The following is a 19053-nucleotide window of genomic DNA, read 5'->3' on the forward strand; positions in this document are numbered from 1 at the left end:
CTCACTACTAAACCGCATGTCATCTCTTCATTGGTAGAAGAGCCGATGAGTATTCCAAGAACAGGGTCATCCCCTGAAGTACAACACTGAATCTTCAGTCAGACTTATTCCCCGTCTTTACAACTAAGCATTATGAGTTCAGTGAGTAACCCCTCAGGCCTGTCCTCTTCTCTGCAAGCATATATACACAGAGTTATGCTTTGTTATAGTTTAGAAGGAAGGGCAAGACTGCCTTCTTTTCGGTTATAAAGTATAGGAATATTTCTCTGACAAAGCATAGATGACTTCATTTTAGCAGCTTTAGAGTATTTACCAGATAGACCAAGGAAAGAGGACCAGCCAATCTACTTAGACCAGCCACTCCAGTATTTTATTTTATTTTATTTTTTTACCCACTCCTCGGATAGATATGTAGAACCCCCTTTATTTTTGTACTATAAGCAGCAGTAGCATCGTATTTCTTACTTGTGTGCCTGTCACCTTCTGTAAGATGAGTATACACAAGGATGTGCTAGATCCTGGATCTTTGGAGGAACCAGAATGGCTTCTTTCTGCGTCTTGGTTACTGGTGGCTGGAGGCGGTACCTGTGCTCAAATGCTCAGGAGTGCAGGCTGGAGGCTCACTCTAGCTGAGCGATGGTGTTCAGGTTGATGTTGGAGGAGGGGAGCGCACTGTGTCTGTACCGATTGTTTTTCTGTTACTGTGATAAGGTATCGTGACAAAGTGACTGTGGGGGTTTAAAGGAGAATGGCCCCCTAGAGTCATAGATTCCAATGCTAGTTATCAGGGAGTGGTGTTTGAAAGGACTGGGAGACCTGGCCTTGTTGGAGGAAGTGCATCACTGAAGGTTGGCTATGAGGTTTCCGAGGCCCAAGTCAGGACCAGTAGCTCTCCCTGTTGCCTATAGATCTAGATGAATTCTTTACTTCTCTAGCACCTGTCTGCCTACATGGCACCATACTCACCACTGTGATAACAATGGACTAAACCTCTGAAGCTGTAAGCAAACTCTAAGTAAATGCTTTACTTTTACTTTATAAACAAATAAACAAACAAACAAACGAAAAAAGCCAGGCAGTGGTGGTGCACACCTTTAATCCCAGCACTCGGGAGGCAGAGCCAGGCGGATCTCTGTGAGTTTGAGGCCAGCCTGGTCTACAGAGCGAGATCCAGGACAGGCACCAAAACTACACAGAGAAATCCTGTCTTAAAAACAAAAAAGAGTTGTCATGGTGTCTCTTCACAGCAATAGAATAAATACTAAAATACTAAGACAGCAACTTATAAAAGAAAGAATTTATTTGGGTCTTATAGTTTCAATGGGTTAAAGTCTGTGGCCATTATGGCAAAGATCTTATCAGCAGACAGGCAGGTATAGTTTTGGAGTAATAGCTGAGAGCTCAGTTCTTAAGACAGGCACGAGGCAGAGAACGCTAACTGGGAATGACAGAGCTTTTGAAAGTTCAAAACCCACCCCCAGTGACACACCTCCTAATCCTTCCCAAATAGTTCCATCAACTGGAGACCAAGTATTCAAACCTATGAGCCTATGGGTGCCATGCTCATTCAGACTACCCCAACACTATTCAGAAAATCTAAAGTCACACTACATTTGAATGCTTGACGCATTGGACCTTCTTATATAATGGGTATCTCTAAACCCTAAAAGACATGAGAAACCACTGAGAGATTGTTGGTGGGCTCAACACTGGAGCAGAAGGCAGAAGAGGGTGGACAGGCGGGGGTGTCAGCTGTGTGCACAGGACAGTATAATAACAGTAATAATCCTTTATATTTGGACAACAGTTTATAGTGTACATGGGGCTTTTACATGCATTTTCTAATTTAAGCAACACAATTGTCCTGTACAAAAAAAAAAAAAAAATGTTTTTAAAAAGCAGAATTTATATGGGAGGACACTGTAAAGTCTAAAATGACAAAAATGTGGCAATACTGTTAGCCTATACTGGCCAAGACCACTGTTTAGTAAGATCTAGGAAGTTACAGAGGCTGAACACACTCACAAGATTGCTGCCGTAGACCATCTCTACCAGAACAGGGATGTGTGCTGCCAAGCTAGCTACATGAGAGCCACCTAGAGAACTGGTAAATGTGTGGATTCCCTGATCATACCCCCAGAGATTCTGATTCAGTGGACATGGAGCCTAGGAATCCTATATCTGAATAGGCTCTGCTGTTGTGTGAACAAACTGGTAACCATTGTTCTGGAGCTGTCTCTAAGAACTGCAGCTAAAGGGTTGGGGGGGGTTAGTTGGTGGGTTTGTTTGTTTTGGGGGAGGTTGGGTTTTTGTTTTTTGGTTTTTTTGTTTTGTTTTTTTTCGAGACAGGGTTTCTCTATGTAGTTTTGGTGCCTGTCCTGGATCTCGCTCTGTAGACCAGGGTAGCCTTGAACTCACAGAGATCTGCCTGGCTCTGCCTCGAAAGTGCTGGGTTTAAAGGTGTGCACCACCACTGCCCGGCCAGCTAAAGGGTTTTAATTTCAAACTAGATAGGTGGGATTATTTACCACATGGATCGATGGATCCAGTTTGATAAAGAAAAGTTGCCAATCTAGTCATTTTGTCAAAAAAAAAAAAAAAAAATGGGAGCTGGGGTTGGGGATTTAGCTCAGTGGTAGGGCGCTTGCCTAGCAATTGCAAGGCCCTAGGGGTTCAGTCCTCAGCTCCAGAAAAAAAAAGGGGGGGGGAGCTTCTTGCAAATGGAACTTTTAAAGCCTTCGCAAAATTTCACACCAAAAACTGTTGTAAGATATTATACATTGGAGGTACGTGTTGCTATGGATAAAGCCATGGTCTAGATATGTTGCTATTTTAAAGAGGATAAAACCCTAAAATGAAAGCCAAAGAACTCTTGGTTAGGACCCAGCCTAACCATGTCCAAGGGTATGAATATGCCGTCCAGCATTTGGCCTCATCTCTAAGCTTTACTTTTCTACCTGAAATACTGGCCATGACATCCTCCCCTCTCTCTGCTATCCCCACCCTTCTCTTGTGCTTGTCTGGTCTGAGCTAGCACCTAGTCTGCGAATGAAATCCCCTGCTTTTTCAATCTCATGTTCCCAGATTGCTCCTGAAGCCAAGAATGGAGAGTGGGGTGTGTGTGTGTGTGTGTGTATGTGTGTGTTTGTGTGTGGGGTGTGTGTGTATGTGTGTGTTTGTGTGTGTATGTATGTGTGTGTGTGTGTGTGTGTGTTTGTGTGTGTATGTATGTGTGTGTTTGTGTGTGTATGTATGTGTGTTTGTGTGTGTGTTTGTGCGTGTGTATGTATGTGTGTGTTTGTGTGTGTATGTATGTGTGTGTGTTTGAGTGCGTATGTGTGTATGTATGTGTGTGTGTGTTTGTGTGGATGTGTGTTTGTGTATGTGTGTGTTTGTGTGTGTGTGTTTGTGTGTGTGTGTTTGTGTGTGTATGTGTGTATGTATGTGCATGTGTGTATGTGTGTGTTTTAGTCTACTGTGGAGGCATGCATGGGTACACAAAATACATACAGACCCCTCAGTTTCCTGCATGCTGTCACTACTAGGAAAATTTCGAATTCTTTGCTCTTCCCTTCCTGTCCTTTCTTTTTTCTTCCCTTAAAAATGACTTTATGGAGCAGCTCACAGACAAGTGCTTCTGTTATCCTACAGAAATGATCACCTTTCCATCTGCATCCATACATGCCCTTTCACACCGACCTATGATGTTCTTGTTACCCTCACCCAAACTGGACAAGCACGTTAGTTGTAAATATGATGCTTGCCCTTGAAGCTGAAGGGACTGGAAATCAGAAGGAATTGACACTGGGCTGTCATGGAGACTAAGATCTCGAACCTTTCTGTGTCTGTGGGTTAACAGATGTTTCATCTGGTGAGTGTAGAAATGATGGCAGACTTCTCTTAATGTCTGTATGTACACCTTGTCTAAATGCTCTGAAAACATGATACTGCAACAGTATACCTCTAACCTTAAAGGTACATAAAAAGGCTAAATTAATATTTTGAAATGATACCCACTGCACCCCTTTCCAATTCCTCCGCAGTGAAAACATTGTTCAATCCGGCTCCCGCCATTGCTGACCTGGACCCCCAGTTCTACGCCCTCTCCAGTGTGTTCTGCTGCAATGAAAGTGAGGTAGGAGACAATCGTTTGATTCTTCTATGAAGGGCTTTCCAGCAATTGGATAAAACAAGGAGGCAGGGCTGGGTGGCGGTGGCGCACGCCTTTAAACCCAGCACTCGGAAGGCAGAGGCAGGCGGATCTCTGTGAGTTCGAGGCCAGCCTGGTATGCAGAGTGAGTTCCAGGAAAGGCGCAAAGCTACACAGAGAAACCCTGTCTGGAAAAACCAAAAAAAAAAAAAAAAAGAAAGAAAGAAAAGGAAGCTGGACCAACTGCATCAGTCTGAGCACATGGAAACTCAGTACAGAGAGATTTCTCAGTTCATTGGGGTGTGGAGGTCAGGAATTAACAAAGCCTTGGAGGCCATAAAAGATTTCGTCGAGACACGCCCCTTAATCTGACCCTGACTAATTCTCCGCCCATTTTAACACCCTCCCAGCCTCACACTATTGATACATTATTTTCATTTTAATTATTCTACATTTTTCTGGACTAATATTAAATTAATATTAATTAATATTAAAGTTGCCAAGTTGAACAAATAAAAATACAGGCTGTCCGGTTACATTTGGATCTCAAATAATCAGTGAGCAAACATACGAAACTATTTGTCATTCTTCAGCAAATCAGATTTCACGGAGCTTTTGTATGTTATCTGACTGCTGTCATTAGTACACGACTCCCTGGTGGCGGCAACCTTCTAGTGTACAGACCGAGTGACAGCGGTGGAAGAGAGAGGTTCCCACCAAGGCCACTGTCTAAGGGAGGGAGTGTCTCATCCAAGGGCCATACTGTCCACGACCACACAACATACCTGTTGGCATAGTGATGCAATCTACTCTTTTATAAGACTACCAGGGATGAGATCTCAATCAGTCACCATTTTTATAGAAAGACTGCCTTAGACCAGATCCGTCTCTCATCTTTGAGATGCAGGACCTCTTACGCATTTTGGCAAATGTACCATGCACAGAGAGGGAGGAATTGATGAGAGATAAAGGGTCCTTTGGCTCTAAAGCCAAATGAAGGTCTAGGCGCTCTTAACCTGCTCTCCTGAAAATGTCATCTGTCAGGACACACAGGACAAAGAAGGCTGCTACATGGAAACTAACTCTAACAGACCACAGTAGGTTATGCAACACTTTTGAGCAACCACCAGGGCAAGGCATTGGGCTGGAAGAAAGGGATTGTGGGAGATGGTGACCATTTCCCAATAAGAGGTTACATTACTCTAACCACCAAACTGGCTTCGATTTCCCTGGTAGATACTTAAAAGACACTGTGTTTACGCTTCAATTTTCACAGCCCAGATTGTTTATTCAGCTGATGTATCTTCTCCATTAAGTTACAAACTTCATTAAGACACAGCATCTGTCTTAATGTGCTCTGTCCCTGTCTGTATACTTACCTATTGCTTTATAATAAACTCCCCAAAGCAACAGTAATCACTGCCATCCCCAGTTCCCATGCATGGGGAACAGCATGGCTTGGCCGTACTCTGCAGTGCCTGTGGCAAGAGTTGAAAATATCCAAGGCTGAGAGATTCTTCATTCATATGTGTGATAGTTGGTGCGAGTGTTGCCTATAACATAATAGGGGCTGTTGGTTAGAATACTTACACATGCCTTGTCTTTACAGCCTGGGCTTCTACACACACACAAACACACACACACACACACACACACACACACACACACACACACACACACGGGCGGAGGGGTTGTTAACAGAGATTTCAAAGGGTTTTTTTAAACATATTTTTAAGATTTATTTATTTTATGTATATGTGCTCTTTCTTCATGTACAACTTTATGTCAGAAGAGGGCACCAGATCCCACTATGTGAGCCCCCATGTGGGTGCTGGGAATAGAACTCAGGACCTCTGGAAGAGCATCCACTGCTCTTAACTATTGAGCCATCTCTCCAGCCCCAATTTCAAAGTTTTTTGGAAGATACCAGCGAGTGTCTCTGAAAATAGATCAGTGAATTTAGCAGACAGAACTGGTCCTGGGAAAACAGATTAATACAAAACTTATTCTTTGAGATAATGGCCTTGGAGTTGAAGAGATGGCTCAGCAGTTAAGAGCACTGGCTGTTCTTCCAGAGGACCTGGGTTCAATTTCCAGTACCCACATGGCAGCTCACAACTGCCTATAACTCTATCTCCAGGAGATCTAACATCCTCACACAGACATACATGCATGCAAAACATCAATGCACATAAAATAAAAATAAATAATTAAAAATAAGATAACGTCCTCAGGTTCTGTTCTCAGCACCCACATGTTAGCTCACAACCATCTTTAACTCAAGATCCAGGGGACTCAATGCCTTCATCTGGCCTTCTCAGGCTCCTGCACACATGTGGTACACAGACACATACTCAGGCGCACACACACATACACATAAAAACTAAGTAAATACATAAATACAGATTGGAAGATGGTCTCAGAGTACAACCAATCCAGACTGAAAGAAAACATAGAGAAGACAGGAAAATAGATGGCCAAGTGCAGGAAACCTTTGCTGTTGGGATCACAGACACTCGGAATGAGCACACACTTGAAGGATGGTTTTTATACACAAAAGAATTAATTTGGGCATGCTCAGAGCATGTAATGGTGAAATGTAGTCTCATTCTTAGGAATATATACCATGTGATTGCTGTAATACAGAAAAGGCATAATTTAGTTGTATACTTTAAAAGATTTTTATGCATCCTATGTGTGTGTGCATGCATACCCATATGCCATGACATATACAGAAGGTTCAGGGGAGTCAATATTCTCCTTCTACCAGGTGAGTCCTGGGAACTGTCCACACTGCTGTATTGACTCTCCCACCCCCAGTGTGCATTTATTGTTTTTATTGAAAAACAAACTTTTTATTGAAAAGTTAAAACAAGTCTTTGTTTCTGTTGAGAGTGAGGTATGGATAATGTACCGTACCCCTAAATATTTTAGTGTGTCTCTCCTAAGGACTCTAATGCTTTTGCCTCATGTAAGATTATCACTAATTTTGTATTGTCATCTGATATACAAATCAAATCTAATTTCCCCACTTGTCCCAAGAATTTAAAAGATATTTTTAGGTTTATTTTATGCATTTGAGTGTTTTATCTGCATAAATGTGAAGACCTTCTGGTGTCTGTGAAGGTCAGATGAGGGGGTGGGATCCTCTGGAACTGGAGTTACAGGGGACTGCAAGCCACCATGAGGATGCTGGGAACTAAACCCCAGACCTCAGCCAGCACAAGTGCCCTTAACCACTAAGCCATCTGTCCAACCCCCGGGAATGTTTGGTTTGGGTTGGGTTTTTTGTTTTTGTGTGGATTTTGTTTATTATCATCTGTGACTTTGTAATACAGGCTGCCTTGAACTCGCTGTGGCCATTAATATCCTTCTATCTTGGCCTCCCAAATACAGAGATAAGCATGAAACCACACCATGCCCATTCCAAGAATATTGTAACTAGCTAATTTTTCTTTTCTTTTCTTTTTTTTTTTTTTTTTTTTTTGAGACAGGGTCTCATTATGTAGACCTGGCTATCCTAGAACTCACTCTGTAGACCAGGCTGGCCTCGAACTCACAGAGATCCGCCTGCCTCTGCATCCCCTGGAATTAAAGGTGCACGCTTCCGCCTGGTTTACATTAGTTCCTTTCTGCACCAGTATCCTCCGGGGTTCCCATTGCCCTGATCATTATGGAAAACGGGGGAGTCACATTTCTAAAAGGACAGATCCGCGGTAGAGCTCCATTGCTTTATTCTCACCACGGTCTCTTTCCTCGTGTATTCCAGGCCGAGATTTTAACGGGCCTCGTGGTGAACAACCCAACCGAGGCCGGGAAGGCTGCACTGGTTCTCCTCGAACGGGGCTGCCAGGTCGTGGTCATCACCTTAGGGGCTTCAGGGTGTGTGACACTGTCACAGGCGGAACCTGTACCAAAGCACATCCCCACAGAAGCAGTCAAGGCTGTGGACACCACGGTAGGTTTCAAACTTGAAGAATCCTTTTTACTCTAGATCATTTTTAGCACTTGAAAAATCACCTAATCATAAAGATATTCTGTCTGAAGATTGAGATGACGAGGTAAGACTGAGGAGTGGTGTGATGGAAGACAGCCAGGCAGGAGAGCCATCTCTTAGTCCCCTCTAAGTCACTGGGAGACTTCATGTCACCAACCCTCTCTGAGCCTCAGTTTCCCTATCCATAAAATACTGCTGTATTTCCTGTATACATTCATTCAGTAATAAATATTTGCTGACCACCCATTAGGTGCGGCCATGCTGTGGATGCTAGGGACATGTGAGGAAGAAAGCTGGAGCCAAAAGCAGCAGCAGTAAACAGCTGTCTTAGGGGCCTCTGGTGGCGGCAATGACAAGGCTAACCAGTGAGCAAGGCTCACCAGTGAACAGGGCTCCCTGGTGGACAGGCTCCCTGGTGGACAGGCTCCCTGGTGGACAGGGCTCCCTGGTGGACAGGACTCCCTGGTGGACAGGACTCCCTGGTGGACAGGCTCCCTGGCGGACAGGCTCCCTGGTGGACAGGGCTCCCTGGTGGACAGGGCTCCCTGGTGGACAGGACTCCCTGGTGGACAGGCTCCCTGGCGGACAGGCTCCCTGGTGGACAGGCTCCCTGGTGGACAGGCTCCCTGGTGGACAGGGCTCCCTGGTGGACAGGCTCACGGGTAGACAGGGCTCCCTGGTGGACAGGCTCATGGGTGGACAGGGCTCCCTGGTGAACAATGCTCCCTGGTGGACAGGCTCACATGTGGACAGGCTCCCTGGTGGACAGGCTCATGGGTGGACAGGCTCCCTGGTGAACAATGCTCCCTGGTGGACAGGCTCCCTGGTGGACAGGGCTCCCTGGTGGACAGGGCTCCCTGGTGGACAGGCTCCCTGGTGGACAGGGCTCCCTGGTGGACAGGCTCCCTGGTGGACAGGGCTCCCTGGTGGACAGGGCTCCCCGGTGGACAGGGCTCCCCGGTGGACAGGGCTCCCTGGTGGACAGGCTTCCTGGTGGACAGGCTCCCTGGTGGACAGGCTCACATGTGGACAGGGCTCCCTGGTGGACAGGGCTCCCCGGTGGACAGGGCTCCCCGGTGGACAGGCTCCCTGGTGGACAATGCTCCCCGGTGGACAGGGCTCCCCGGTGGACAGGGCTCCCCGGTGGACAGGCTCCCTGGTGGACAAGGCTCCCTGGTGGACAGGGCTCCCCGGTGGACAGGGCTCCCCGGTGGACAGGGCTCCCCGGTGGACAGGCTCCCTGGTGGACAAGGCTCCCTGGTGGACAAGGCTCCCTGGTGGACAGGGCTCCCTGGTGGACAGGCTCCCTGGTTGACATTCTTTACTTTTTTTCTGTTGTTTAGTCTTTAGTGTATACAGAGTAACAGGTTCATTGCACCATCTCCACACACGTGTGTCCCACAGTCGCGTTACACTTGGTCCTCAGGAACTCTCCCCACACACACTGCCTTCTTCCTCTCCACAGTTCCTCCTTCGGTTTGCTTTCTTACTGCACATTTTCTATTGCTCTACTTCCCACCTCCCCGAGCATCTCTTCCTCCTCATCGTCTGCTTTCTAGTTACACACACATACACAGAGTGGGTTTGTTGGTTTTTTTTTTTTGTTTTTTTTTTTTGGTTTTTTTGGTTTTTGTTTTGTTTTGTTTTGTTTTTTGCAAATAGCATACACAGAGTTTTAAAGCTGGGGTCTGCATTTAAGAGAAAACACGGCTCTTGTCTTTGGGAGTCTGGCTTATTTTGCTTAACATCGTGATCTCCAGTTCCACCCATTTTCCTGCGGCTGTCTGTCACGACTTCAACTTTCTTTCTGACACTGTAATATTCCACGGTGTGCACACACCACATTTCCTCCATCTAGTATCTGTTCTATACCTGGCTGTCTTGAATACTGCAGCAAGAAACATGGGTGTGCAAGTACAGAGACCCTTCTTTCAGCCAACAGATGAAGACAGCTAACACCGCAGGCTTCTGTGTCTCCTGCGTGTATCTCATGAAATCCTTGCAAAAATGATGTGAAGCAGGTGTGTTGTCGTCCTCATTTTACCTTCCAGAAAGTGGGCTTATGTGTCCCACCCCAGTGCCTTTGCGAGAAGGCACTGTGTTCAGGGAAGTGCATGAAATAGACAAGTCACAGCTATCATATGAAATGTGACAAGCTGGAAAAACGGTTCGTGATTACATAGCTAGGAAATAAAAATTGTTTAGTGTTAGAATTCAGAAGAGCCAGCCGGGCGGTGGCACACGCCTTTAATCCCAGCAGAGGCAGGCAGAGGCAGGTGGATCTCTGTGAGTTCAAGGCCAGCCTGGTCTACACAGTGAGTTCCAGGACAGGCTCCAAAGCTACACAGAGAAACCCTGTCAAAAAAAATTTTTTTTCAAAAGAGCTGACCAGAAAAATATGCTTAATTCAGGGATGAGAACTCAGCATTGATAAAGAGGAAAAATTTAGAGTTTTCATATATAAGAAATTTAGAGGTTGGGGATGTAGCTCAGTGGTAGAGCGCTTGCCTAGCAAGCGCAAGGCCCTGGGTTCGATCCTCAGTTCAAAAAAAAGAAAAACCCTCATATATAAGAAATTTACATGTGTTTGTTTAAAAAATTCGTTCTGGTCTGTTTGTGTTAAGAAAACTTAAAAACATAATTAATTTTACCAAAATGAATCCTGAGAGGAAACCTGGCGAAAGTAGAAATATGAACATGCTTTGCAAAATATGCCAGCTCTCTGGTAGCTGATGCAGGAGGACTGTCAGCAGTTCGAGGCCAACCTGGACTGCAGTATTAGTCCCCACCCCTCCACTCCTCCCGACATGAAAGGAAAACTGTATACCAGTGAGCGAGAAGGCTTGCAAATGAAGCGGATGCCCGATGCCTCCCGGAGTGCACTTTCTCGGCTCCTGAGGACCCGGGCTAGGTCTGCTGTCTTCCTACTCCGTCATTTTCTGTCTGTCAAGGAGGACCGGCCCTAACCTGGCAAGGTTCATCACTTCTCCATCAGACTCAGGTTGCTCCAAGTTTGGGTCAAAATGAGAGGAATTTCTTCTTCTCTTGGCAGGTGACATGAAGGGGTTGGTCTGGGAGAGGGCAGACCTCTGGGGGTACACGGAAGTGGCTTGGCCCCTCGGCTCAGTGTGCCAGTCAAAGCTGAGGTGGGTTGGGCGCAGAAGCACATGTCCGGTGCCCACAAATGGAACTCTGGAGCCTTCTGACTCGATCTCTGTCACCTCTGTTCTCCTTGTCATGGGCTTTCTAGAGTGATCCCTAGATGCTCGGTCCCCACACCAGGTGCCTCACCACATCCCCATCCTGACAAAGGACACAGAGCTCACCTCAGCGAACAGGTAGCGACACTGGTTCACCAAAGGGAACTCGCACTCAGGACCACACAAGGGCACTCCTTGGGGCGGCACTATGTTGGGAGACTCAAATGAGTAGCAATGACTCCATCACTTGAGTTTGGAAGACTGGATTCCTTAGGTCCTGCCAATCAAAACCTTGACAGTATTAACACAGCAATGTGTGCTCAGGGTTTTCACATTTTGGTGATACTTTGTGTCTTTGACTTGGAGTCTTAGCACTTCCTGTTAAGTGTTGGGTCTCGGAAAACTGAATAGTTTGAAGAATAAAGACTCCAACCTCATGTCCCTGTCAGTATATAAGGCCTCTTCTCTGTAGAAGTCACCTCGTCAACTGGGCAGGGAGAGGCTCTGCGGCTCAAGAGATTGGAGACCCTGCCTGTCTCCATGCCGCTGGCCATGACTTAAGCAGCTGAGAAAACTCCTGAGCCTCAAACACCTCACCTCCAGATGAAGCCGCTCTGGTAACAGACTAGGAAAGGCACTTCAGAGAGAAGTGATCACAGGCTTCCTTCTGGCTCTGGATTTTTGACTCTGATATTTTCGTTTGAGGTCTAGATATTTTTTTCTGTTCCTTCAATATCAATTTGATTCTGATCACATTCCAATGAAAGAATTTTTTAAAAAGAAAGAATACATATCCCAGCATTAGGAAGACCATGAGCTAGAGAGCAGCGTGGCCTGTATAGCAAGACTCTATGAAAGACAGAGACCAAAGATGATACAGAGAGAGGGAAATTGTAACAGACCTAGGATGTGTGAATATATCCAGTTTTTTTTTTTTAATTTCCTTGCAGAATTTGAAGATGAATTAGTAATTAGTGGATAAAACACTGAGGAAGGGGACTGGGGATTTAGCTTGCCTTGCATGTAAGAGGTCCAAAATGACTGATTTAACAATGAATGGAGATTATGATTGTATTGTAAAAATGAAAAGATAAAGTAGGTGTGTATTTGTGTACACATATACCAAATGTTCATCTTCCATATTTGGAAGTTAAGAAATATTACCTGAAATGGATTTTAAAAATGACGCACAAATATGTTACCGGAAATTCAAGATAAATGACGGAATTAAACTGAAAGAATTTAAAGTATTTCCCTTATAGAAATGGAGCAGAGAGGAATGGAGCATAGACACATAGGCTTCCTGTTGTTAGACTATAAATGCATGGATTTGATTTAGAAAAACCCACAAGGCTGGAGGGATGGCTCAGCAGTTAAGAGCACTGGCTGTTCTTGTAAAGGATCCAGGTTCTGTTCCCAGCATCCAAATGGCAGCTCACAACCATCTATAACTCCAGTTACCAAAGAGTCTGATGTCCCCATCTGGCCTCCGTGGGCACCTAGGCACATACATGATACACATACATATATACATGCAGGCAAAAAAAACCCACCTCATACATAATATAAATAAATAGATATTTTAAAATAACACAATGAGACTACTTTAAACCCACTAGAATATCCATAACCAAGCCCTAATAGAAATACATGTGGTCAAGCCTGGAGAAGCTAGAACCTTGTACATCAGTGGCATGAGCTGGAGATAAAACATTCACTTTGGAGAACAGTCTGGAAGTACGTCAGAAAGTTAAAGTCAGAGTCCACAAGTGACCAGCCATGCTACTTCTAGGTAGCTACCCAAGAGAAATGAAAATAGATGTATGCAGATATTCCAGGTAGTATTCTTCCCAGGCACCCCAAACTTGGAAATGCCCAGAGTTCACCAGCAGATAAGTGGACAAACAAATTGTAGTCTGTCCATACAACTGGGTATAGTAGAACACTAAAAGGAATATTGATACACGCTGTGTGCCTGGCAAGGGCTTACTGACTCAGCCACCCCCCTAGCTACTCCCTCGCCTTTTCTATGCTGTTTTTTCTTCTCATCCAGCAACCTCACCACCAATATTCTTGCCTGAACCACGCACAACTATTTGGCCAGTTTAAGAAGATGAAGTAAATCCCCCGGGTGGGGTGAGGGATTCCTGGGGTGAGATTCTCCCCTGAGCCAACAGCCCCTTCGCTTCCTGTCAGCAGAACAAGACTGGCTGCCGTTGGTTCCCAGGTCTCTCCTCTCATCCTCTCACAGACATCAGGCACGACACGGGTAGAGGGAAGCGGTTATTGGTTGGCACGCTGTCCACTCAAGGCAGCCTCTACGTCAGTGCTGCTGCATGCTGCTATATTCAGTTTTGCCTCGTTAATAGTTGAATGTATCACTTCTATTTTTACATCTGTTCTTCCCATTGTGCTGGCGTGAGAGCGTGGCAGTAGCTGCAGATGTCCTCTGTTCAGTTTGGAAGACATGACAGATGTGTCTCTTTTCCCCTTTTCTGCATCTCAGCCTCAGAGCGATAGTACTCAGTGTGTTCTATTCAGGAGTCATTGGAAGTGCATTCTGTATCTCTCTCTCTCTCTCTCTCTCTCTCTCTCTCTCTCTCTCTCTCTCTCTCTCTCTCTCTCACACACACACACACACACACACACACACACACACACACACACACACAGAGCAATACTTAGGGATTTTCATGCTAGTGTGATGAGATGCACCATTACATTGTGGTCATTCGGCCCTGTAAGCTCCTTAAGGTCCTTATGTGCTGATTGCCTTTCTTTATGGAAATGCTTAAATCCTAGAACCTACCCTAACACTGTCATTTCAAGAATGCAGGGGACAGCTAAATCTATGTCCTCTGGGATCACTTGCTTTACAATAACACACCCTAAACCAGGACAGATAACTAAGTCAAGACTAAACCAAAGCCAGGAGCAAAGGGGATGCATCTCCCCTGTTCTTTCCTGCCATTTCTTCTGTCTGTTCTGAGTCTGGTAGGATTCAGAATTGCTGATGAGGCTCCCATCACATCTGCCCACCTGCATGGATGTCCCCCGATGACAAGGCCTAAGAATTTGCTCTAGAGATCGCCCCAGTAGGAAGTACAGAGTGTTTGTGTGAACGTTACCAGGGGGCACTTCAGTAGGGGTGACTGCTGACCCTTACTAGATACCTCCAGGCGGCTTCGTGTGGGTGTACTCCCCCACCCCGGCATCTGGCTTCCGCTGTCCAGGCTGTTCTCGGGTTCCCATTCATCCACGGCTTAGGTACTGTAGGACCGACAGTGCACTCTGAGAACCAGCATCTGAGGGGGCATTACTCCCGTCTTAGTAGACCTTTCCGCCACCCTGCCCGCTGCACCGTGTCGTGTCCTCCTTCCTGCCACATCACTACGATGGGTGCAAAGTGCAACAGCTAATGCCAGATGGAATTAGAAGCAATGAATGTAGGTCACCGTAAGAGGTGTCGCCCAGCTGGGTGCTCTGTGGCACCACTTGCTCCTAGCCATAGGGAAGTCTGGGAAGACTGACAGCTCCGCAGTATCAACGTGCCCACTGCCCAGACTTCATCTATCTCCCCGCCCCTCGTGCTTCCCAATCAGCATGTACTGTCATTGTGTCATTGGGGGGGGGGTGTCAGATATGGGGGGGAGTAGGTATGGGTGTGTGGTGGTGTGGTTCTGTGCAGTCTTTGAAGATCTCTGTCCAGAAACGGAACCGAATGTTTGGGTGTCCTTCGCTGGTGAGCACTTAAGAGCTGGGAAAATAAGACGCTGTGGGTAAGGAATAATAGAACGTTGGATACTGAAGAGGTAACTATGGAGTGATTAAGGCTTACTTTAACTCTGGGTCAGCATGGTTTTCCAAGAAGAGATTTTATTTCCTTCGGATTTTGACCTTGGAAGACTTAATCTGTGGAGACCATAGTCACAGTCCCATTCGGGCTGGGATGTAGCTCAGCTGAGAGGATTTGCATGGCATGGGTGAGGCCCGGGGTCCAGTGCCTTCAGCAGCTCCTGTGTCCCACTAAGTGTTTATTCTGTCTCTCCTATGCTTATGAAAGGAGCACATACGTAATGTGCAATGGGGCCTGGGGAGGGCACCAAATGGGTAGAAGGAGGAAAGGCAGGTGCCTGGGATTCTGCCGCCAGGTGAGGATACTTCCACAGTCCCAACACATAAAATGTCCCTCTGGAGTCATGTCAATAGGCAGGTCTCACACGAAGAAATACAAGACAACAAAGAAACCAGAGAATGCTCAGCCTCACAGGATGCCAGAAATATGCCCAGTAAACAGCACGGAGAACCACTGCCCCTAAGGTTGGCAAGATTGAAAGGAGGCAACGGTGCACGCCTTTAATCCCAGCGCTCGGGAGGCAGAGGCAGGCGGATCTCTGAGTTCGAGGCCAGCCTGGTCTACAGAGTGAGTTCCAGAACAGCCAGGGCTGTTACACAGAGAAACCCTGTCTCAAAAAAACAAAACAGGAAAAAAAAATTAAAGATAGATAATGTCCATACTCCAGCAGCTCAAAAGCAGCACATCCTGTCATACTTTTAATGGGAACTTTTAATTCTCCCAGTGTATTTTCAGAGGGTGACCCAAGAGTACCAATTAAAATGCACTTTCTCTTATGCCTAGGAAGTCTCCTTCCAGGAGTCTACAGATATGCTCACGTACAAACATTTCTGCAAGGATCTTTATTTCAACTTTATATTAGCTCAGATTTGAGAAGATGGCATGCCCTCCTCAGTAGAGGAGGTTAAGCAGAAACTGTGTTATTGGAAAGTAACTCACAGCTCTCAGTATGTAAATATAGACTTTATGTCAGGAGCAAGCTTGCCACGCTGTTCTAATCACTGCTCTGGAAGGGAATGGATTGGTGTGGTAATTTCCACTTTCCACTTGATATTCTGAATTATTTGAGATCTTGTCCATAAACCTGCGTTTTTAGGGTATTACTTTATTATTTGAAATAAATATTTCTTTGGGAGCATAGCCAAGAGCTTTTGCGAGCCAGCCACATCTAGCAATCAAGGTAGGCCCCATCACTGCTCCAAGGCTGCTGGGTGTCGTCATCACAGAGGAGCCCTTGATGGTCAGTTTGCTCTTGGCTTCACAATTAACCCCTCAAGCATTCCAAGTCTCCATGTAACCAGCCCGAGCCACCCCTTGACAGGACTTCTGGAATGATGCCCTTTGCCACACAAGACCCGTAGTGCCTTCTTACTTGGGACCCTCGGGGGTCCAGTCTAGATATTCCAGTGCACACTGTGATAGGTTTTTCTTAATCTTTTTGAAGAAATAATTTTCCTCCAACATGTTATCTGATATAGTTCCCCTGGGAATTATCAGGGTACATTGCAAAGCTTGCTGCTTCTGTTCATCAAATACATTGCACATCCTCAAAGAAATCACTCATGTTCAAGTTCCCTTCTGGATGGGTCTGCTTCTTACCAGCTTGCTCTTTGCCTTCTTCCTCACAACAGGGCATGGTGTCAGCCTAACTGCTTTTGTCATGGGTCTTGGATTTGGCAACTGGCTAACCAGGAGAACTTGTAAAGGGGAACAGGCAAGGCTAGAGCAATGTCTCGGTCAGTGAAGTGCTTGTTGTTCAAATCCAAGCAAAAACACCCGAGTTTGGAAGCCAAGCACCCCATAAAAGGCTGAGCATGATGGCATACATCCGCACTCCTAGTGTGTCTTCAGCCATGCCCTCCTACTGAAAACGGTCCTGAAGCAGGGCACGGTGGTGCACCCACCTTTAATCCCGTACTCAGGAGGCAGAGGCAGGCAATCAATGTGAGTTTGAGCCCAGCCTAGTCTACATAGCAAATTCCAGGACAGCCGGGGCCATGAGACTTTGTTTCAAAGAAGGGGGTAAGTGGGGGAAAATGGTCCTGAATGCAAAGACTCTTGGGAGTAGAATATGGGACACCATGATGAGGACTGAATTGTGTCCCCACCAAAGTCCACATGTTGAAGCTATGCTTCCGATGCAGTTATATTTAGAGACAGAGCCATGTTGGGGGCAATTAAGGTTAAGTGAGGTCACAGGCGGAGCTCCTGCTCCAAAAGGCTGAGTGTCCTCAGAAGCAGCACCATGGGAGAGCTCACTCTGCGTGCACACAAAGAAAGTGTGCCATAAGCACCAGCAAGATAGTGGCCACCTGCGAGGCCAAGAGAAAAGCCATCTTGGTGACACCTTGATCTCATACCCCCTAGCCTTGGGGACTATGAGAAATAAGTTTCTGTTGTTTAAGCCACTCAGTCTGTGGTTTGTTTTGGCACCCCTGGCAGACTAATACAAGGAAGCAAATGACTGTCCCCAGAAGTGACCTAACATAAATCCAGAAAAATCAGGTGTCCCCTGAAGGGAAAATGATGAGCGACAAACCAACAGTTTAAGGCAAATTGTTAAGAGGTCTTATTAATTAAAACTGGAGCCAGATATTGGGGTGAAAGCCGAGAGACCAGCCACATCTTACCTCTAGGAAATTCTCAGCCAAAGAGAGCTACTTCCTGTATACTCATGCCTTATATCCTTTCTGTGCCCTACCATCTTACTTCCTCTCTCTGCCCAGCTACATCACTTCCTCTTTCCTCCCAGCTCTATCATTTCCTGGCTGTCTATACAGACCTCCAACCCTCTGTGGTTAACTAACGCTGGGATTAAAGGCATGTGCCACCACACCTGGCTCTGTTCCCAGTGTGGCCTTGAACTCACAAAGATCCGGATGGATCTCCAAATGCTAGGATTAAAGGCGTGTGCTACCACTGCCTGACCTATGTTTAATATAGTGGCTGATTTTTTTCCTCTGGTCCCCAGATAAGCTTTATTGTGTGCACAAATAAAATATCACCACACAGCAGGATGAGCCAAGTCACTTTTTCGGTAAAAAGCCAAGGGTTGCATATGATAAGTCCAGTGGCTTGGAGCTGATGATGGCTGGTTCTAATCCTGCTTCAGCCATTAGCTAGTAGGGCTGCTCTGAGCAAATAAGTTTGGTATTGTCCCACTACTCTGCCTTTTGATTTGGGTGACCATCCACCTCTCTGTGACTTGACACTCTTGCCACTTGTCAAGATACAGACTTCTATAATCACTCCTCATCTCTTGAGACATTGCCAGATCTTGAGAAGGCCTTACTTTCTTGTACTTACACTGCAGTCTCAATGGAAAGGAATAACCCACCGTAGACCCTGAATAATGTCTGGCTCGTGTGAGCACTCACAAACAATCTTTAGTACATCCCTCTCGGTCTTTTCTGGTTACTTATGCAGACTGGGAGTTTCTAGACAGAAAATACCAGGATCATGCTTTGCCCACTGGTATGGAGAACCCAGGTACCACCATTCCAACTAGCTGCTTCCTCTGCACACAGGGCCTGGACTATGTGAGAAGTGGGATGGTGGGATTGAGCCATTCTAGATAATAATGACTGGCAGGATTCACATCCATTCATTCTTGTCCCTAAGTGCCCATTCTTGGAGGAGATACACATTGTCTTACAGATTATAATCAAGTTTTCTTTTCATTAAACTTCTTTGGTAGGAGTCTGAACTGTTGAGCTCAGTGACCCTCTTTCTAACATTTCCCAGCTGCCTTTGTAGCTAAGGTGAGCTAACCACTCCTACTGTCCTGACTAGCCAGCTCCCCTGCTCAGGACACGGCTTAGGGGTCCTTTGTGAGCAGTCTCAATCACAG

The 19053-nt window shown here is 46.0% G+C and overlaps 1 protein-coding gene across 3 annotated transcripts in view; it reads left to right on the forward strand.

Moving 5' to 3' along the window:
• Positions 1-19053, forward strand: part of Rbks (ribokinase) — an 89133-nt gene that overhangs the window by 47940 nt on the left and 22140 nt on the right. For all 3 annotated transcript variants that reach the window (XM_036171184.1, XM_036171186.1, XM_036171185.1), the window contains exons 6-7: positions 4044-4135; positions 7920-8108. In XM_036171184.1, coding sequence (XP_036027077.1) covers positions 4044-4135; positions 7920-8108 — 281 coding nt within the window. The remainder of the gene's footprint in view (positions 1-4043; positions 4136-7919; positions 8109-19053) is intronic.

This window comes from Onychomys torridus, chromosome 21 (assembly GCF_903995425.1).
Source record: "Onychomys torridus chromosome 21, mOncTor1.1, whole genome shotgun sequence".
NCBI classification, from domain to species: domain Eukaryota; kingdom Metazoa; phylum Chordata; class Mammalia; order Rodentia; family Cricetidae; genus Onychomys; species Onychomys torridus.